Source organism: Engraulis encrasicolus, chromosome 1 (genome assembly GCF_034702125.1).
Source record: "Engraulis encrasicolus isolate BLACKSEA-1 chromosome 1, IST_EnEncr_1.0, whole genome shotgun sequence".
Classification (NCBI taxonomy): domain Eukaryota; kingdom Metazoa; phylum Chordata; class Actinopteri; order Clupeiformes; family Engraulidae; genus Engraulis; species Engraulis encrasicolus.
The window spans coordinates 8,901,507-8,924,362 of NC_085857.1; the positions used below are offsets into that span (position 1 = coordinate 8,901,507).

General features: G+C 44.2%; 1 protein-coding gene across 2 annotated transcripts in view; it reads left to right on the forward strand.

Annotated features, from left to right (window-relative positions):
* The window catches only part of LOC134447081 (phosphoribosyl pyrophosphate synthase-associated protein 1-like), a 36,954-nt gene that overhangs the window by 8,752 nt on the left and 5,346 nt on the right, over positions 1-22,856 (forward strand). For both annotated transcript variants that reach the window (XM_063196369.1, XM_063196377.1), the window contains 4 exons: positions 10,993-11,165; positions 13,537-13,652; positions 15,362-15,417; positions 17,609-17,754. In XM_063196369.1, the coding sequence (XP_063052439.1) occupies positions 10,993-11,165; positions 13,537-13,652; positions 15,362-15,417; positions 17,609-17,754 (491 nt within the window). The remainder of the gene's footprint in view (positions 1-10,992; positions 11,166-13,536; positions 13,653-15,361; positions 15,418-17,608; positions 17,755-22,856) is intronic.

Sequence of the window (22,856 nt, forward strand, 5' to 3'; positions counted from 1 at the left end):
TCATACGTATGAATGGCCATCCGGGTACTTTGCTTGTGAATGTGCGTTACGCCCCTTTTTGGGGGAAAACAAACCGCATGTCTTATTAACTTACATGCTACATTGGCTAGCCTAATTGAATATTAGTGCTACTAATGCTATTAGTGGTTTTTGTCAGTTATTAAAAGCGGTTTTTGGACTTTTTTTTGCAGAGGGCAGGGCCTCTGTGTAAGTAGCATGGCATCACAGGGGGCGTGGCCGGGGGGGTGAGATTATCACTGTACAGGGATGCAGTGTAGTTGCTGTCTGTCTGCCTGTCTGTCTCGCTCTCTTGCTCTCCTGACCTCTTTCATGGTGAGGTGCATCATACAGACGTATAGCTCTGCATGGAGTGGATTTCTTTTCAAAATTCAAGATTTTATGTGTCCCACGCTTTCTGGTGCTGGCACAATTGGCAGTGAAATGAAGGTTCACCGTGTAATAATCAGTAAGGGAAAAAACAATAGTAACAGAAAAGGTGTCCTAAGAATTTTACAAAGCGGATGGTTTGAGGGAAGAAACTCTTGCACTATCTCTCGGTCCTGCACATTGACAGTAAATAGAATGGACGCCAAATCAACGCTATTTGCCATTCAAGGCTTTGAAGCCAGATTTGGGAACATTCCAACTTACATTCCACCTTAGCAACGCCAAACGCAGGTGCTGATTGGACAACAACAAGACTTCTAACTGTCAAACAAACCATGTTCTGATGCTCATTGGTCAATTTAACTTTTAATATCTCTCTAAAATAAAACATCACCACAAAAAATCACCACCCTGGTAAGTTGGAGAGCAAGGGGACCTACTAGTTGAGCGAAAAATGATCCCCCTGGAGTGGCATTTAAGGGAGATACAGGGTTTTATGTCTCTCATAGGAATGAATGGGATTTGGCCATTTTTTGGTCTTTTTGGGTCCAACCTTGGCTCCAACTTGGCTTCAACAATGAAATAGAATTTTGGCCTCCATTCTATTTACTCTCAATGGTCCTGCATTGTAAAGAACGTTTCGTGTACTAGCAGTATCGTTCCTGGTATTGGCAAGTGCTTGACGAGTACGAGTACAATGAGCAGTATCGGGTGCATCCCTACACTACTCTATGCATTACTACCTTAGCCTGAGCGGAGCAGTTGCCATACCACGTTGAGAGAAACCGTTTTTCGTGAACCCATAGTTGCTAACTGCATTAGCTTCTCTGGTGGTTGTAATGTGATTATTACTCATCAGGAACCAATAAGATGCTAGCTGGGGAGCGACGAGAAACAGAAGCCTTGTTTGTCTGCCAGAGCTTGTGTGTCTTGCTCTCTTGGTCTCGCTCTTGCACGCTCTCTCTCTCTCTCTCTCTCTCTCTCTGCGTCTGCGCGGTGTGGGTGGAGCTTGTGAGTGTGTGTGAGAGCGAGTGCTGAGAGCGGCCGCTGTGCCAGGGTCTCTGATCCTTTTCTATCTTTTCTATTTTTCTTTCTTTGCCATGTTTACTACTTTACTTACGCGTTGAGTGGTGTTGTTTAGTGGTTCGTGGGTTTCGCGGTTTTGTGGAGTGATTTCTCGCACCGGGGCGCCCTGCCGTACAGGCAGGATGGCGGCCTCAGGTAGAGAAGTGTTTGAATCTCTGACTCGGCGCCATGGGGTCAAGATTAACTCCAGCGCAAGTGTTCATGATTGCAGTTTAGCAGTGGGAGAGGTGGTTGGTCACGATAAAATACTCTCTGCCGCTCGGATGAACAGTGCGGTAGTTTTGTTTTTGGAAACTGTGGAGCTCGCAAACTCCATTGTGGAGAAGGGTGTGGTTATCAATGACATATTCACCTCTGTTTTCCCCTTATCGACACCATCAAAAAAAGTGATCATATCTAATGTGCCCCCCTTTGTCAAAGATGAGTTTCTCACAAAAACTCTGTCCCGTTACGGAAAGTTAATTTCGCCCATTAGGAAGATCGCAATTTCCACTAACTCCGCACAATTGAAACATGTCGTGTCCTTCAGACGTTTTGTCTATATGACGTTAAACAATAGTCGTGAGGATCTTGACTTGACGCTGAATGTGACTGTGGATGGATTCGTCTATCCTATTTATGTCTCGTCTAGCGTGATGAAGTGTTTTGGATGCGGTCAAAATGGTCATTTAGTGCGGTTATGTCCTGAAAGAAGAGATGATTCCACTACCGGAGGTGTGGGGAGGGAGGGTGCCCCTTCTGAGGAGGCAGAGGGGAATTCTACTGCCTCGAATGCTTCTACTGCCGCTAATACTAACATGGAGAGGGGTCATGAAAATGGGGAAGGTACGGTGCCACCGCCGGAGGCCTCCCCTCCTCAAAGCTCACCCGCGGGTTTGGTTGAGGAGGGCAGTGCTCCGACGGAGCCAGCACAAAGCACAGTTGCACCAGCTGATTGCGTGGCTGAGGATGAGGGGGATAAGTCGGATGACAATGATGCTGAGGACGAAGGTTCTCAAATGGAAGCAGAGGAAGTATCACCAATTTTTAAAGTGCCTAAAAATAGACAGAAGAGGAGGCGGAGCCCACCTCTAAATGAAATAAAAAATAAAACGGCCAAGGTGACCAGTAAATCTGCAAACTTAAGAAGTGCAGCCAGGGAAGTTGAAACGGAAACAGAAAGCGAATTTGACTCGGACTGCAGCATTAACTGTAGTATTCCCACGAGTGGTTTTGCTTCCCAAGTGTACACTGTAGAAGACGTGAATAACTTCCTAGCCCGAACTAAGCATGCTAAAAACGTCCAAATTGAACAGTATTTTCCGGATGTTGAGCAGTTTTTGACCAAAGCAAAATTGTTCATAGCAGATGGTCTGGTTAACAGACGAGAATATCACCGGTTACGCAAGATTATTACAAAGGTGCATAATCAGCTGTATGGCACTGATGAAGATGGAAACGAGCCTATTTGAAAACATTATGTTTATGTTTCTTTTCCTTTTAATTTTGCTCTTCATGGGTGAGGTTCGCATTGCTTCCTTGAATGTGAACGGGGCAAGAGACCCACTTAAAAGAGCAGAGCTTTATGAACTGTTAAAGGTGAAGCGCCTCGACGTCGCTCTCCTGCAAGAGACGCATAGTGACTTGGTTAACGCTGCAGAATGGGGTTTAGAATGGGCCGGGCTCTCTCTGCTAAGTCATAATACTTCTGTTAGTGGTGGTGTTGCTATATTATTTGCAAATAATTTTATGCCAATTTCCTATGAGTTGTTGGAAGTAATTCCAGGAAGACTACTTAAAGTTAGAGCACTTTTTGAGAATCATGTGTTAAATATAATTTGTGTATATGCTCCTACTAACGCGTCAGAGAGGGTGGAGTTTCTGAGTCAGTTATCCACCCTGATAGCTGGGTGTAGCAGTGATGAATATCTTTTTGTTGGTGGCGACTACAACTGTACAGAAAGTGATATTGACAGAAACCATTCAGAACCACACATGCTGTCACGTAGAACACTTATTCAATGCATTCACACACATGATTTAAGTGATGTATGGTGAACCATTCACAGAGAACAAAGGCAGTATACCTGGACACATACTCATAGCAACATGATTTCCATGGCTAGGCTTGATAGATTTTATTGTTACAAACATCATTTGAATATTTTTAGAAATTGTGTAATTGTTCCTGTGGGGTTTTCTGACCATTGGCTATTGTATTGTAGTGTCACTTTGAAAGATGTCAAGCCTAAAAGTGCTTATTGGCACTTTAATTCATCCCTTGTCCATGACAAACATTTCAAGGAGGTTTTTAAAACTTTTTGGGCAGATTTTAAGGGAAGCAAGAGTTATTTTGTCTCATTACAACAATGGTGGGATGTTGGTAAAATACAAATTCAGCAACTTTGTAAACAGTACACTCAAAACATCACAAGAGACAGAGCCCAGTCTATAGATATTTTGGAGAAGGAACTAAAAGAAATTCAGATGCTGGCTTTCTCTACTGGGAATGAAGATGAAATTAATGATCTGGCTAAAAAGAAGAATGCGTTAACTGAGCTGCTGGGAATTAGTGCCAAGGGTGCTTTGGTCCGTTCAAGGTTTCGGGGTGTAGAGCAGATGGATGTCCCGTCTAAATACTTTTTTAGTCTAGAAAAGAAAAATGGCCAGAAAAGATTTATTCATGCATTAAAATCTCAATCTGGAGCTCTATTGACAGATGATGTTGAAATTCGCAAAAGAGCTACACAATTCTACCAAGATCTATACAGGAGTGAACTCAAGGATGGGGGGTCTGATGGCCTTTTTCTGAGTAATTTGCCTCAGGTTGCAGTCGAGTCCATTCCCGAGCTTGATGCCGTCCTGACACTTGGGGAGCTTGAGAAAGCTCTTCAGGGGATGGAATGCGGAAAGGCTCCTGGCCTGGATGGCATCCCAGTTGACTTTTATAAGTGCTTCTGGTCGGAGATAGGAGAGGATCTGCTTGCTGTACTCAGTGATAGTGTCACTAGGGGGCGCTTACCAGTGAGCTGTCGCCGGGCGGTCCTCACACTTCTCCCTAAAAAAGGTGACCTCACCGATATCCGCTGCTGGAGGCCTGTGTCACTCCTGTGTAGTGATTTTAAATTATTGTCTAAAGTTTTGGCCAGTAGACTGTCCAAAGTAATGGACCAGGTTATCCATCCGGACCAAAGTTACTGCGTTCCCGGTAGATCAATATTTGACAATGTATCATTAATCCGTGACATGATACATGTTTCTAAACATTTGGGGATCGACCTGGGGTTGGTGTCTTTAGATCAGACTAAGGCCTTTGATCTCGTGGAGTTTAAGTACCTATGGGACACGTTACTTGCTTTTGGATTCAGCGAAAGCTTTGTAAACATGATCAGGGTTCTGTACAATGATGTGGAGAGTATACTGAAAATTAATGGTGGTTTAAGTGCTCCCTTCAAGGTTGGTAGGGGGATCCGCCAGGGTTGCTCACTGTCTGGTATGCTGTATTCCTTAGCAATAGAGCCTCTTTTAAATAAGCTAAGGGGGGCATTAAGTGGTGTGGTTTTACCTGAGTTCATTAACCCCATACGGCTGTCTGCCTACGCTGATGACTTGGTTTTGATGGTTAGAGGGGACAGGGACATAGAGGTGACCATTAAAATTCTCAAGGATTTTAATACTGTTTCCTCGGCCAGAGTTAATTGGGCCAAAAGTGAGGCTCTATTGCTGGGTCAATGGGCAGATGGGGCTCCAACACTCCCAGATGGGTTATGTTGGAAAAAAGATGGTTTTAAATATTTGGGTGTCTTCTTGGGGAATGACATTGTTATGCAGAAAAACTGGGAGGGGATGGCTGAAAGTGTGAATGGGCGTCTTGAGAAATGGAAATGGTTATTGCCAAAGATGTCTTACAGGGGACGGGTCCTCATCATAAATAACTTGGTGGCATCATCCTTGTGGCACCGTCTGGCCTGTGTGGACCCTCCACCTGATCTCTTAAACAAATTGCAATCTGTAGTTGTAAATTTATTTTGGGATAACTACCACTGGGTACCACAACCTATTTTGTTTCTACCAAAAGATGAGGGTGGGCATGGTCTCATTAATTTTCATAGTAGGACTGCAGCTTTCAGATTGCAATTTGTGAAAAAGCTCCTGACTGGGCCTACTGTTGTGGCTTGGAAACTTCTCAGCTGTACTGTTTTAAGAACTTGTGCAGGGTTGGGGCTAGATAAGTCACTGTTTTTAACTGTGCCGCAGAGGGTTGACTGTTCTAAAATGCCTCCATTTTATCGTACCACTCTAAAAATATGGGGCCTGTTCCACATACAAGGGCAGAAGCAAACCAACTCCTTACACTGGCTGCTACAACAGCCGGTGGTGGGGGGTGCGAGGATGGACGTATCCTTATCGGACTTTCCCACTTTTCAGAGGAGGCTCCTCGATTCCAAGATTGTGACATTGAAGGATGTAGTTATCCGGGCAGGAGCTGAGTTCAAAGATGTGAGGAGCTTTGCGGACTCTATGGGACTGAGATGCACGCGTGTGGCCTCAAAGCTACTGGATAAGTGGCGCACTAGCTGCACTGCAGAAGAGTCAAAGCTACTCAAGGACTACAGTGCAGGAGTGGCACATCCAGATGAATTTGATGAGTTTCCTGACTTAAGTCTTTCGCCCATACTTGACGAGAGTAGTGGGTCATGCTCTAAGCCTAACCTACCTGGCCTTACTTTGAGTGGTGCGTCGGGGAAACAGTTGTACAATGCGTGTGTTAAGGTTTTAAACAAAAAATGTCTTGCAAGTAGAGTTGACACACCCTGGCGCAATGTTCTAAAGTTAAGTGTCAATGTAAAGCCTGAGTGGAGAGCACTTTATAAACCACCATTACCTAAGAAACTGGGTGATTTGCAGTGGAGAATTCTTCATGGGGCTATTGCTGTGAATACTTTTGTCTCTGTTTTAAATCCAACTGTTGGCCAGGAGTGTCCCTTCTGTTACCAGAGGGAGTCAGTATTTCATGCTTTTTTACAATGTACACGATTGCGACCACTGTTTGCTAGCTTGGAGCAGTTTTTCGATCATTGCAATGAAGAATTCTCTGCAGAGACCTTTATTCTTGGGTTTAGGTATGTAAAGCGTAAACAAAATGTATGCCGACTGATCAATTTCATTCTGGGTGAAGCCAAGATGGCAATTTATGTTACCAGGAGGAACAGAGTGGAGGAAATACCTGGAACTGAGCTTTCAGATGTATTTCCTTCACTGGTTAAGTCAAGGGTCCTTGTTGATTTTCGTTTTTTTAAACTCATGAATGATTTGGAAACATTTGAAGCAAGGTGGTGTTACAAAAATGCTTTGTGCTCTGTACTGAATGAGGAACTGCACTTCAGCTATTTCCTGTAGATTAATCTATTTGCTGATTATATGTATTGCTTGACCCTGGCTATCTGCCATGGGGTGATTGTAAAACAACCTTATTGTGAATAAAGAACTTTTTAAAATCTCAAAAAAAAAAAATCTCTCTCTCTCTCTCTCTCTCTCTCTCTCTCTCTCTCTCTCTCTCTCTCTCGCTCTCGCTCTCGCACACTCTCTCTCTCTCTCTCTCTCTCTCTCTCTCTCTCTCTCTCTCTCTCTCAAATTCAAATTCAAATCAAATGGTACTTCAGCATGTTAAGATAACAGTGTTGCCAAAGCATTGCATACAAATAATAACAAGACAAAACAAAAGTATCAATACTTTTTCTCTCACCACCTCTCTCTCTCTCACACACCCCTTCCCGCCTCCCCTTTGTGGCCCGGCCCCGTGGCATTTCGGTGACCTACATCGCACCACCACGGCCATCTGACTGTGTTTATGGAAACCAGGGAACAGCGGAATGCTGCAGTGTCATCCATGGTTCTAGAGTCCTATCCATGGTTCTAGAGTCCTATCCATGGTTCTAGAGTCCTATCCATGGTTCTAGAGTCCCATCACCCCCCCCCTGCAGTGTCATCCACGGTTCTAGAGTCATATCAGGCCCCGTCTGCCTGGCCTCACTGACCCGCTGGTAGAGTAACGTAGTGTCAGTCAGAATACAGGAAGAGGAGTAGGGTGCATCAAACGCCCCTCGAAAATTAAAACTTTGCAATATCCAACTCTGCTCTTGCAGTATTGTTCCTTTGCACTATCAAAACTCCCTTGTAAATTTCTAGAGCATTTGATTGATGTTAAAGGGGGCACAATAGGCATGACATTTTGAATGTCTCTGTTGTTGGAGTTCCTGTTGTTTACTTAGAGGAAGTAGCTATTACTTGTTTTGCCATGGCATCCATCTTTGATGGTTTACAGGTGCATGGTCTCACTTGTTCCCTTGATCTGTGTTGGTTTCACATACTGTGTCATTTGGTTCAGTGACCTTGACTTGTCACTGCAGAGAGACTGAGACATTCCATTACACAGAGCTGGCGCTTTGCTCCAGACGACTTTCTTCCTCTAGTTTTTAGGAACAGGATATCAGCTGCCTACTTGGAGCAATGTGAGATCCAGTTAGCTCAGAGTTTATTCAAGGGCAACTTAGATACTGTTTCCCTGTAGCAGGATATTTTTTTAGCAGGGTATTTTTTTCTCCTGTTGAGGTGTAAACGCAACATGTGGATAAAAATAAATCCTCCATTGTAACAAATGCGTTTCAGCCCCCTAAACAGGATATTTTTTTCTCCTGCTTTTTATACCTGGATTTTAAATATCTGCAACGTGGAAACGGAAGACCAAAACCAATGCAACCAGGAGAAAAAAATATCCACATATAAAAATATCCAGCTACGTGGAAACAGCACCTCAGTCATGGGTGAAGGTACTGCTGGGAAGCACTGGTATGTTATTTCTGAGCTTCTTGCATAAAGAAACTGTACGTCTACATTGAATGTCTCGGGTCCTTGCATGACCCGCCAGTTTTATGCACATTTTCTCTGTGTTTTGAGTCTGGCTGAACGGGAACGTGACTGAAAGGGAAACGTGAGAGTACATGCTTGCCTCCTGAGGTGTGTTTGCGTGTGTGCGTGCGGTGCATGCGTGCGTGCGCGTCAATCAACATAGAGGGTCTATTTTGTTGTCTGCCATGGAGCAGGTTTTGCTCTTGGTGAGCAGGTAAGGTGAGCAGGCCAGGTAACATGAAGAGTCCTCTTGTCATTGCCTGGCTCCCCTGCTGCGTAGTGTTCAGTTACAGAGGGCCGCCAGTGATGATCATGAGGACGGCACATTGGCATTGTGCACGCATGAGTGTGCGCAGGTATGCAGGGCTTGACATTCACTTTTTCACCCACCGGCCACTGTGGCTAGTGGTTTTCCCGAGTCACTTTGCCATTCAGGTGTTCCACTAGCCACAAGTTTTATATATTTTTTTCTCTTTATCAGGATAGTGTATGCCTAACCTCAGAAGATGAGGTGCTCAAGCAAGATCAGTGTTTAGCTTTCTGCATGGTAATATGTCAAGCAAATAGAAACGGAGTTACTGAGCTTTTTCTTGAACTTAAATACAAACAATTCATATGGGAAGAATAGGGTACTATGATTCGCATTCATACCAAGAAATAAGCTGCCAGCCAAATTGGCTAGTGACACTGAAGGTATTACTAGCCACAGCCAAGTTTTACCAGCATTTGGCCAGTTTGCAGGTGCCAGTGTCAAGCACTGGTGCGCAGGTATGCAGGGCTGGTGTGGGGGGGGGGGTTGGCATTCTGTCCATCGGTGTGTGTGTGTGTGTGTGTGTGTGGTAGGGGGGAGAAATGGACTACTGTATTAATGATGATGTGGTGATGTTGTTGGTAATAAAACCAAATAACAAGGTAATAAATGGGTTTATAGGTTAGTTTTGTTGGGTCATATTCTGTGTGTGTGTTTATAGTAACATTTTATTTGCCCTTCGACTGAGGAAGGCGTAAAAAAAAAACAAAGAGTTGCTGGAAGTGTGTTCATTGCAAAGGACATGAGCATTGGAAACGACTGAGTATGCTCGCTAAAAGCAGAATGCAAGCACTCCGGTATTCCAACTGGCTGCACCATCTGATGTAAAAAAATAAAATAAAATGTAAACAAACGCCTTAGAATAGCCCATTAGAATAGCTCATATCTCGGAAAGGGCTTAGCCGAAAAATGTGGCATCACCGGGTACTGACAAGTCAAGGGTAGGGTGAGCAATACAACTGCATATTGAAATTGACTGAACAGGTCCTTTAACGAGCCATGTGCTGCTGGTTCTGCTCCTTCCAGGGTTGCCAGATGAGGTGGATGATTTCCACCCCAAAAAATGCTCAAAATCTGCCTGGAAGCACTAAATCCCGCCCAATTGTATTCATTTCTCTGGCCAAAAATTGGGCGGTGTTTTCTTTTAAATTCCATTTTTTCCGGCAGATGGCCATCCTAAGCAGCCCAATTGGGCAGGAAACCGCCCAATCTGGCAACACTGGCTGCCTCCTCCCTCTGCTACTCTGGGCCTTGAGAAATGCCTCATAGGGCCATGATTAATCTTGGATGCATTCCAATATGTGACCTTGCCTCCTCCACTTGTGGCCTCACCCCGCCTCCTGGCTCCTCCTCCGTGGAGAAAACAATAAAGTTTCCGTGCTGTCAGCCTAGCCACAACAACTTTTGGGGGACTATTCTTCATTCATCTTCCAGTTTGCAAATGAGAAAATGACATTACAATTGAGATTTTGCAAGATATTGAAATATAATGCTGTTGTCAGTGATGTCATCATGATGTATTACTTCCTGGTATGAGGCCACAAGCACAAGTGGAGGACGCAAGGTCGCATATTGGAACACACCCCTTGTATGTGTTGGCACAAGTAGCACGCTGCTCCTGAATGACCTGCCTTGGAGGGTGGGAAGTGCCAAGACTCGATCAGGAGGGTGATGGGGGACAGAGCTCATGGTTTACAAGAGGAGGAGGAAAGCTCAATTACACCGTAGCATTGAAGCTGACATATCCAGCTGTGTTTACTAGTAGTAGTAGTAGTTGTTGTTGTTGCTGTAGTATTAATGGGTTATTGGCAGCCATGGTTTAATTGAGTAGAGTAGAGTAGAGTATCATGTATTAATCCCAGGAGAAAATTAAGGTGTCAAGTAGCATACATACATAAATACAGAAGACATTACACACAAGATATTACACAGATATTACATTACACATATATTAACCATATATACGGTAGCTCACTCTTGCATACATTCAGCCCAAGACATCTCTCTCTCACAAACACAGACATGGTTAGGCAGGTGGTCAGAGTTTTGCTGATTCAAATCACACCCTCACCCCCTTCCTCCGTCTCTCTCCCTCACTCTCTGTTTTTGTCTGGACAAGAGATGTGAAAAGTTGTCGATTCCTTTATCTTAAGCTTTTATCTTCCAAAACGAAGGCTCCAGACACATTGGTAGATTTGGTCAAACCAACGTAACTGTAGTGGTTATTGCATCTCTAAGCTCTGTTCATGTTAGTTCTCTTTCTCTCTTTCTCTCTTTCTCTCTTTCTCTCTCTCTCTCTCTCTCCCCCTCCCCCTCTCTAGAGATGTGAACACGGCGATCATGGAGCTCCTGATCATGGCGTACGCCCTGAAGACCTCGTGTGCCAAGAACATCATTGGGGTCCTCCCCTACTTCCCCTACAGCAAGCAGTGCAAGATGCGGAAGAGGGGCGCCATCGTCTGCAAACTGCTGGCCTCCATGCTCGCCAAAGCAGGTACATAGGGCACAGGTTTTTTTAATACTAAGGGGGCGTTTGGCATTGGCATGGTCTGCTATGCGGGTGGCCCGGGGTTCGATTCCCGAGTAATTTCCCGGTCCTCCCCCTGGCTCTCTCTCTCCTGCTCGTTTCCTGTCCCACTCTTCACCGTCCTTTCTAAATAAAGTTGAAATAAAGGTTTTTTTTAAAAAAAGGGGGACATTTATTCAAAATAGGTTGAGAACCACTGCTCTAATTTGGTTTTGATTTGCACGCATAACCATGTCCTCATCAGTTATGTCAGCTACACGTCAGACAGATGAGTACTGTTCTCTTTTTTTTTTAAATATATTTTGGGAATTTTGCCTTTATTTGGATAGAACAGATCAGAGAAACATAGACGGGGAAGTAGTGGGAGAGCGAGAGAGAGATGGGGAAGGGTTAGAAAATGACTTGGGCAAGACTCGAACCTGGGTTCCCATGGGAAATGTTGGCCGGATATGGTATGTGCGCTGCGTCACAGTACCCCCAGGAGTGCAATTCTACCTCAGGCTTTTTCCCACACGTGCTGTTAGTACTTCTGTATGTTTTTTTTATATATTTGTTGTTTTTGTTGAGGGTTAGCCTTTATTGAGATGGGACAGTTGAAGATGGTGACAGGAAATTAGTGGAAGAGATGGGACGTGCTGTGGCTCAGTGGTTAGACCCAACCCAAGGGTTCCCGGTTCAATGCCCGACCGGACCACGGCTGAAGTGTCCTTGAGCAAGGCACCTAACCCCCACACTGCTCCCCGGGCGCCGCTCAGCAGGCAGCCCACTGCTACGGACTAGTGTGTGTACTTCAATGTGATTCACTAGTCCAAATGGGATAAAGTGCAGAGAAAGAATTTCCCCTAGGGGACCAAAATGGCTCCAATTGGATCAGGAAATGGCCTTGGGTGGGTCAGAATCGAACCTGGTTGTCATGGCATTATAACACGGTCCCTTAGCCCAGTGGTTCCCAACCTATGGGTCGGGACCCCCCTTATGGGTCGCCAAAGATCCACAGGGGGTCGCGGAGCCCTCTTGATTTTAAGGGGTTTCGTTTTAAATATATATAGCCCATGTTGAATAAAAGACAAAGCATTTAACTAATAAATGCATAGACGCAACAAATTGTAAGTGCTACATTAAACATTTATTCTATATTTGACCAAAGACGAATTGAGGAATAAAATAACTAAAATAAGTTTTCGCAGGAAACGGAGGGCATCTTGTGACTCCGTCTCGTGCGGGCGCTCGCGTGGTTGGGTCACCAAAGCTTACAATAGTAAAAACATGGGTCCCTTAAGAAAAAGGTTGGGAACCACTGCCTTAGCCCACTGAGCCACCGTGCCCCCAGTGCCTTACATGGCTCGGTCATTGGCTGCAATTCAAAGGGGTTACACAAGTCCAACTATGGAAAAAGTGGAGTTTTAAAACATCTGATTGCAATGGGTTTATATGAAAAGGGCTTGTTAAAAGTAGAATAATTTTAGTTTATTTTCAAAATGTATGCTGCCCATTCACAATCTTGAATATTTATTTACTAATAATATTTACTGGTCCAACCAAAGTACAGTAAGTTTTGCAGCCGAAGAGGCCAATGATGGTCATTTTAAATGATTGATTCATTATGAAACGTATTAACTTCCGTGTCAGTCAAAGTCATAATGAGTTCTTAGAAATTGATGGTGGTGTTAAATATTCAGGAACAAATTGTGAACGGGCAGCATGGCTTCTGGAAATAAACTACTTAGATAAATTACATATCTGCTGCCATACCTACCCTTTGCCTTTAATACATACAGTATAATATATATATCCTTCAGCGTCTAAGCAGATCCTGGTCTCTGTGTGGTAGGTCTGGATTTGGTAGCTGGTGCTGAGAGCAATTTCTCTCCTGCAACAATCCTGCTGGCTCTCACCATGCCAGTCAGGACTTAACCAGGGAGAGAACAGCCTCTACACTGTCCATAGAAAGGAGAGAACAACCTCCACACTGTCCATAGAAAGGAGAGAACAGCCTCTACACTGTCCATAGAAAGAATAGAAGACGTGTGGTTTTCATACCGTACAATCATGAGTCTAGGCTATTAAAACATCTCTACTTGTGAGGTTTTTACGTGTGTTGATTCAGATGTAAAGAACAAACTTCACCTAGGGACCAACCTCATCAACACCTCTCTGAAGTGTTAACTTCCCCTTGTCCTCTCTCTCTCTCTCTCTCTCTCTCTCTCTCTCGCTCTCTCGCTCTCTCTCGCTCGCTCCATCTCTCTCTTTCGCTCGCTCGCTCGATCTCTCTCTCTCTCTCTCTCTCTCTCTCTCACACACTCTCTCTCTCTCTCTCCCCCCCCTCTCTCTCTGCCAGGTTTAACCCACATCATTACCATGGACCTGCACCAGAAGGAGATCCAGGGCTTCTTTGGCTTTCCTGTTGACAACCTGCGCGCGTCCCCCTTCCTCATCCAGTACATACAGGAGGAGGTAGACGACTGCTGCCATGACATCTTGTTGTGTCGCTAACACTTTAGAACAGTGATTCTCAAAGTGTGGTCTGGGGACCACTAGTGGTCCGCAACAAAGCTCAGGTGGTCCGCAAGGGGATTTGTACTTTTCCAAGACAAGCTAGCAGTAGGCTATATTTGTAACATTATTACAAAGCTGAACATAACTGAAGTCTCATTTTCACCATAATAAGACCAGCTGGGCGGCCGAAGTGTTTCAGCTGCGAGTGGGTCTGGCCTCAGATCTGAGAACGTTTTGAACACTGTGCCCTGAGTCTGGCAAAACCAATTACAACACAGAGATTTGTTGTGAATCAAAGCGGGCGGGGTTTTGAGGGAGTGACGACGAAGCTCGCAACACCGTTGGGAAAGCACATCGACGGCAAAGATCGCAGATTGGTCAGAGCGCCGGCACAGTTTGAAAAAACAACAGGTTGTTCTCATCAGCAATCGTCAGCGGCATCATTCATCGGGGCCAGACTAAATTACTCCGGTCTCACATTTAGGCTGGTTTATCAGGCTAGGCTTCACCAGTAGAAGATTGGGGTTTTGGAATGGCTTAGACAGACTTTAGACCTGTATCCCGTTGATCATCTGTTGGGCGATCTGAGGAGGACTGTGCACAGTAGATGCATTTGCAATCTGTCTGGGGTGCGTTTCTCGAAAGCGTAGTTGATATAGCCAGTTAGCAACTTGGGTAGTTGTCAATGGGAAATTGCATTGCAAGCAACAAAGTGGCTAACCTAGTTAGCAACTATGGTTTCGAGAAATGCACCCCAGGTTTGGAGTGCGTTTGCAAAGAGGAGGGAATGAATGATGCCACATGAACGTGTGCCATGCTGATGGACTCTTACCCAAAGAAGACTGATTAGAAACCAAAGGTGATGCAACAAAGTATTAGCAAAGTGGTTGGATATATAATAAGAGGAATCGAAACACGCCCACTCAATGCAAAAGCGTGTGCTCAAAATTCGGTCTCCTAAGGGGGCGTTGTCCCTCCTTCTTCTCTTTTCGTGGTGTTTGCACAAGATGTGCGCTACCGCTATCTACAGCGCTAAGGGGACTCCAATTATTCTCAACCTCAAGACCCCCTAGGTCTCCTAATCGAAGGTCTCCTAAAGGGGCGTTAACCCGACGTAAAGTGGATACTGGAAAAGAACTCGCCTGCTTTATCTCCCTCTCATATACGATTCTCTGGAATTAGTTTTCCATGTATGGAACCATGTTACTTGTACAGGATAATAATAGTTTACATTTAAGTGGGAAGAGTTGTGAAATTATTTGTCTTTGGGTCATTTTTTTAAAGTAACAAAAACCTGTCATTTCAACAGGGCTGTGTAGACTTCCAATAGGCACTGTACATGAAAAGGTGCATCTTCTCCATGTCTGCCGCTTTGAATGTCCAGAAATAGACATTTTCCTCTACAAAACTTATTGTACTTATTCTAAAATAGTAGATTATTATGTAGTGAATGTTCATGAAAAGATCAAATTTGGCAATAGGCAGCACAGATTCAATGAGCAGCATAGTTGACATACCTACTCTAGCCACCATCGTACACAGTGCACCTTTTTAAAAAGCTTTTGTTAATAACGTAATATTTAACTTTTATAATGCGGTTTAAGAAGCATGGGCTGATCCCCACCAGGTAGTAACACTTTGCCTCATTTGCCCTCTCTCCTGTGCAGATTCCCGATTACAGAAATGCTATTATCGTCTCCAAATCCCCGGCAGCGGCAAAGAGGTAAGATGAGGGAGGCTTAAGGAAGAAAAATCCGCACTCACAAACTGCGTTATTTAGTGCGTGGCTGAAGGCTTGATGGCTGAAACGCGTTTGCTTTTTGGACATGGGGGTAATATAAATAAATAATGAGACTCAGTTTGTGAGTGCGGATTTTTCTTCCTAAAGTTGATACATTTTATAGCGCACCCAAAGACTTTTGTTTTTTCCAAGAAGTTGAGCGCGTCCTTTGCCAAAAAGTAAGATGAGGGAGGGCCACTTGGATTACTCTGGCCGACCGCTCACTCTGGAAAACACAATGCTGACATTCTTAAGGTCAACACACACACACACACACACACACACACACACACACACACACACACACACACACACACACACACACACACACACACACACACAAACGCAGACATTCTTAAGGTCAACGTACGCACTCATGCACGCACACATACACGCACACGCTCACACACACACACAAACGCAGACATTCTTAAGGTCAACGTACGCACTCATGCACGCACACATACACGCACACGCTCACACACATACACACGCAGACATTCTTAAGGTCAACGTACGCACTCAGGCACGCACACATACGCGCACAAAGAAACAATGCGTTCATTCATTCAGTTTATATTTGTCCTCTACCTTCTTTTGGATGAAACCAAATCTACTCACAGCATCTGACTACCAGGAAGCAGCTTAAATGCTTTTCATATTACATGAAGTATTTAACTACAAGAAAACCTAAAGTCAACATGTGCAATACCACACAGAGAAACTTGTGAAAGAGGGCGTGTCTGTGCGTGCCTGAGTCTGTGTGTGTGCAGTTTTCCTATTTATTGATACTTATACTAGTGTTGCACCGATATCATTTTTTAGCCCCGATACCGATACCCGATACCCGACTGTGCAGTATCGGCCGATACCGATACCATACCGATACTACTCTGTTTGAAATGTATATACAGTATATATATGAAAAGTTATACCGGCAGGATACTACTTGGATGTAACATCATTGCTATGATGGCTTTGTCAGGCTGCTGCCTACTCCAGTAGAACTTTTTTATACGTTTTAAATACCTATGATATAAAATAATTAAGATCAAGACTGTGTTTAAGAGTCATATGAGCATCTGTAAATCGTATCGGTGCCCTATTTGCTGGTATCGGCCGATACCGATACCACCATTTTAGTGCAGTATCGGGGCCCCGGCCGATACTGGTATTGGTATCGGTGCAACACTAATTTATACTTTATTTGAACTACATTGAGCTGCCCATGTATGAAATGCGCGATAGAAATATATTTTCATGAAAGAAGACCTTTCCCTTCGTTTGTACCTTCCGCTCACACACAAATGGAGGGTTTTTTTCTCTGAAAACACATCTTCCTAAAAAAAAAAACTTTTTTTAAAACCTCCGGTTACCGTTTGAATATAAACAGAGGAAAACAGTGATTTGAATGCCATTGTCATTATGGTGGACAGACAGGCCTAACGTATTCATGGCCGCTCTCAGCAGCATATTGCTGATTGTGTGAACATTTTGGTAAACGTAGGGAAGAAAAAAAATGGGTAACACTTTATTTTAGGGATACATCTATTAGCACTAATACATACAAAGTTAATGCCTGCATAAGTACCTTGTAAGGCATGTACAAAGCAAATGCTAAGGCCTATGAGGTCCTTACTAAGGTTAAATTGGTAATAAATCCCTTATTGTGCATGAACAAGACATTTGCGAATACCTGCCTAACAAATGTTTGATTTTGCTTTGTACATGCCTTACAAGTTACTTATACAGGACCATTGTATGTATTAATGCTAATAGATGTATCCCTAAAATAAAGTGTTACCAAAATGTGTTCATCAAAATAACCGTGTACGTATAAACTGCGCCTGAATTTGCCTTTCCTTTCTGTGTTAACCTCTCTCAGAGCTGGGTTGTATTCTGTGAGGCTACCTACGTCCCTAAATGCTAACTCCTTTTTGTGTTCAACTCAGAGCTCAGTCGTATGCCGAGAGGCTGCGTTCCTAAATGCTAACTCCTTTTTGTGTTAAACTCAGAGCTCAGTTGTATGCCGAGAGACTGCGTTCCTAAATGCTAACTCCTTTCTGTGTTAAACTCAGAGCTCAGTCGTATGCCGAGCGGCTGCGCCCCTAAATGCTAACTCCTTTCTGTGTAGAGCTCAGTCGTATGCCGAGCGGCTGCGTCTGGGCCTGGCGGTGATCCACGGTGAGGCCCAGTGCTCCGAGTCGGAGATGGACGACGGACGGCAGTCTCCCCCGCTGGTACGCACCACCAGCGGCCATCCCGGCCTCGACCTGCCCTGTAAGATACACATACACACACACACACACACACACACACACACACACACACACACACACACACACACACACAAACACAACTAAACCCTTTGTCCTTCCAACCTCTCCCCCACCCCACCTGTGTGTTTTCCGGGAGCCGGGAGCTGACATGGCATTGGAGACATTCCTGCTGTGTTCAAGCACGTTGGATGATACAAATTCGTTGGATATTACAAGATGTTTTCGTGCATTTGCTTGCTCACATGCTCTGTTTCAACGTTTCAATGAATACAATTATTGCCATTTATTTTGAATGAAACAAATCCCCGCCCCCCCATTCCCCGCCCCACCCCACCACAATAGAAATTCCTCCTCACTTTGCGTTCTGACAACTTCAACTGACAGATGATCCAGGTGCGCCAGCAGCACCTTTACAAACTGGTGTTGTCAGTTCAGTTCAGTTAATGAGTGGAGGTGCAAAACGCACACCAGAAACAGAGGTGCTGGCAACCAGTAAAGTACTTGCAGGAGGAGAGAAGTGCCGCACACTCTAGAGTTAAATAAACAAGTTTTTAATGTGACAACGCTTCGGCCTGTTGGGTGTCCAGTTAACCTATTTATGGGCTTTTTTGATCTTTGGCTGGTGACGAGCCCCTTCCACCTGTTCCATCACATTTTTTGGCCTTACGAAGCCTATTGCAATTTTTAATTTTCTCTTAATTCCCACTCGAAGAACGTTAAACGTAATGAGCAAAATAACATCTATAATCTGCTGTCACACCATAGGCAACAAGTGGAATTTAAAGTTGGCGATCAAGCTGCTTAGCCCATCATCGGTGTCCTCCAGTCCAACCTGAAACGACTAATATTTATAGTCAGATGTAAATAAGTCACCTTCATAGAAATGTTTAAGCGTAGTTTATCATTATTGAGGAACTTTGCCCGGTACATACAGTTCAGTACATTCACCCCCTGAATGCAAAGAGCAGCGTGTTTATCAGCCCTATTAGGCACTAGGCTGACAGCATTGGCTGTGCTTGGGACAAAGTCATCTGAATTTGTTTATCTTGGTCTCCAGAGAGATGAACAGACCAAGGATATGGATCACTGGAACCATGTCGTGTGGTCTGATGAGACCAAGATAAACAAAACTGTACGTTTTTTGTATGCTCAAACTACGTACGTTGTAAATACATCACACTGCAGATCTTTGTAAATATTTTGGATACATTTAATGTCAGGTAAATCATTCAAATTTTTCCAACTGAGTTCAGTTACAGGGCTTCTGTCAGTGTTCTTGCTGTACACGGCTCGCTGCTGAGATGGTTTCCGCCTGACATTCCCATATGTTGTAATTGGATCGTGGCACTACAAATGCTTAGCTGTGAAAGCTGTATTTATGAGTCAAATATGCCAGGAAAATGATTAAAATGTTTCCACTATAATAATAATAATAATACTTTCGTTTTATATAGCGCCTTTCAAAAACACCCAAGTTCGCTTCACAGTGTATCGTATAGGACAGTGTGAGCGTGTGTGCGCGTCAGTGCGTGAGCGTGTGTGTGAATGCATGTGGGTGAAAGTGCTTTTTATTACTTGTTACTATTACTTGTGTCCTGCTCCAGATCATGGTGCTGCTGGGTATAGTGGAGGTAGGCTGTAGGGCAGGGGTCAGGAACCTTTGGCTCTAGAGCCACATGTGGCTCTTTTGGGAACTGTACTGTATATGGCTCTTACTTATCTAGGGATGCCTTGAAATATGGAATCGTCCTGTATTTACTATATTTATTAATAAAATTACTGATTCCATATTGAGTTGAAACGGGACAAGAGAGGTTAAAAAGTATTAAAATGCAGGAAATTACATCTAAGAAATACAACATTTTCCCAGACCTCGCCATAATGAATTTGACAGTTGGCAATCTTATACTACTTACCTGTTATCAATAAAAGCAATAACTTGACAGTACTCTCTAAAATTGTTGGGCTTAATTGAAATAGGGCCTACGTGCCTTTGATTATTCAGTGTTTTTAAAATAAAAATGTGGCGTTCATGGCGCTCTCCACCAAAAAGGTTCCCGACCCCTACTATAGGGCGATGTGAGGCTGAGCTGTGAGGAGCAGGCAGAGCTGACTAGCCTGGTGAACCAGCGCCACCCGCTGGACGGCAAAATGTTTTGTCTACGGGTGGGTCTGGCCTCGCATAATGATTCAATGAAGCCAGAATGCCATGAATCTGGCAAACCAATTACAACGCAAAGATGTGTTTTGAATCAAAGCGGGCAGAGTTTTGAGGGAAGGTTGTTCTCATCAACAATCTTCGGATGTATTATGCATCGAGGCCAGACTAAATTAGACATCCACATTTAGTCTGGTTTATCAGGCTAAGAGCTGACAGGAGATTTTCCACAAGCGGACTCGACACACACGCCAGGCAGGCAGGCAGGCAGGCGTACATCAGCCCTGCCGCTGCAGTCCTCTCCCATGCAGTGAGGAAGGGAGTCATTACTGTTTTATTGATGATCTGGATGCCCTGTGTTGCACATACAGGGTGTCCTGTATCCATTATAGCCTGGGAACTCCCATACTGCCTTTAGTTCTACACAATCGATTCGATCTGAAAGACACTTGTGATTAGGTCTGGTGTTAACCAGGCAATATCCATTATGCCCAGAAGGACAAATGTTGTACTGTATGGAATGCCTGGTAATACTCTATTTTAGGGATACATCTATTAGCACTAATACATACAATGCCCCTTTATAAGTAACTTGTAAGGCATATACAAAGCAAAATCAAACGTTTGTTATGCATGTATTCGCAAATGGCTTGTTCATGCACAATAAGGGATTTATTACCAATTTAACCTTAGTAAGGACCTAGTAGGCCTTAGCGTTTGCTTAGTACATGCCTTACAACTTAGTTATGCAGGCATTAACATTGTATGTATTAGTGCTAATAGATGTATCCCTAAAATAAAGTGTTACCGAATGGTAATGAGCGTCTCACTGCCCGTCATTGACCCACAGGATACCCAGTGTTGCACATACAGAGTGTCTGTCCTATGTCCATTGGGCCTATAAGACAACAGGTTTCATGTGATGTCATTCTCTCTCTCTCCCTCTGCCGGCCACTGACTCGGTTGTTTATAACCTGCATGCCTGATGTTACACACAGAGGCGCATTCAGGCCGACTGAGAACCGTGCCGGTGCCCGTTCCCGCACCTAATCGCGAACCGGGCGTTGTGTTCACACCACAGAAATTAGCGTTTTGCTAACCGGAAAGTTGGTTAGCAATGCGAACCGCAAAATACTTGTTTTTTCTCTACAAACTGTGACGACAACGTGACCGTCAGTAGGTTCATCCGGGTAACACAGTCACATGTGGAAAACGTTCAAAGCCCGGTATGAACACAGGCGGTTCGCAGAAGAGCACTTTAGTGCCGAACGTAACTGGTGCGGGCACCGGTACCGGCTCCGTTCTGGTCGGCCTGAAAACCCTAAGTATCCTGAATCCATTGGGCCCAAAGGAAAGATGTATTGTGTAATCTTTTACAGGCATAATTATAGGCCTATATTTTTTCCACCATTGGAAAGAGACAGAGGTTGGGGAGCTTTGTGAAATGTTGTGGTCAACGACACCTTTATTTTGATATGATCAGAAATGGCACAGACTTCTGGCACCCTGTGTTTCATAACCCCGTTTATTGAAGGATGATGGTTGATTTAGATTGAAGGGTAAATTACTCTTTTATTGTTTTGTTTTGTTTTTTGTTTTTCATATCTGTGGAGTTTTGCCATAACCCACTTGTATACATTCCAGCTTAAGTGGAAAAAGAGAACCTGGACTGTTTTTTTTGTGTGTGTGTTTGTACAACGCATGCATTTTATGAGTCTATGTATGTATTGATATATAAATGAGTTAATATACTGTATGTATTTGTATTAATACTCCCCTTCTACAAGTAGGAACTGTGTTTGTTTGTACCGATGTGTGTGTTTATGTGGTGGCTGTGCCTTAATTGCCTTTTCTAAGCCGTTAAACGTTCTGTGGTGTTTTCCGTGTCCACCCTCCGCTGCTAACGCCAGGGAGGCACCAAGCACCGTTCCCAGGAATAGAGCTCCCAAGTACGGCCGCTTCTCTCACCTCTCCCCTCAGGGGCTGCATTCCAATATGCGGCCTTGCGTCCTCCACTTGTGCTTGTGGCCTCGCCCCGCCTCCTGGCCCCTCCTCAGTGGAGAAAACGATAAAGTTTCCCAGCTGTCAGCCTAGCCACAACAACTTTTGGGGGACTGTTTTTCATTCACCATCCAGTTTGCAAATGAGAAAATGACTGTGCAATTGAGCTTTTGCGAGATATTGAAATATAATGCTATTGTCAGTGATGTCATCATGACATATTACTTCCTGGTATGAGGCCACAAGCACAAGTGGAGGAGGCAAGGTCGCATATTGGAACGTACCCAGGGCCTCCGTACATCGGCTCCCACAAAGTGCTGAGCACTGCTCCGCAAAAGTTCGATTCAATTTTTTTTTTTTTCAATAGAACGCTGCACACTGGCGCCGATGTCCGCAGACATTCGCCGATGTCGGATAGCGATTAGAGACGAGTTCTATTTTGTCGGAGCCGCCCATTGACTGTCAATGCTGTGTTAGTGTGAAATTGGGTTTTGGGGTCGGAATTCTGTCGGAATTCTGTCGGAAGCGAAAGTGCTCTGCAGTGCCGTCGGAGCCGATGTGCGGAGGCTTCACCCTGCTTTGCTTGCCGACTTGCTTGTGATGGCTCCTGATTGCTTGACTCTGATTAGTCTCCTGCATGTTCTCTCTTGTTCCCATCCTCCACCAGTATATTGTAGATCTATAATCAGAGAAGACCTCCTTTAAGGGAAGTGTATGTGGGTCAAAGACGTGCAAAATGGCATTGTCATTCAGTGTAACGGATGCCTTCTGCTGACTGTAACTGTAAAAATTATGACTATTTATTTATTGTTACAGGGAATTCATGAAAGCCTCGGCTGTCATCCATTCACTTGAAACAATTTAAAAATCATGGGTTTTTTTGCCGTTACAGTCGGCGGAAGGTGTCCGTAACACTGAATGACAAAGACGTCTTTGACCCATGT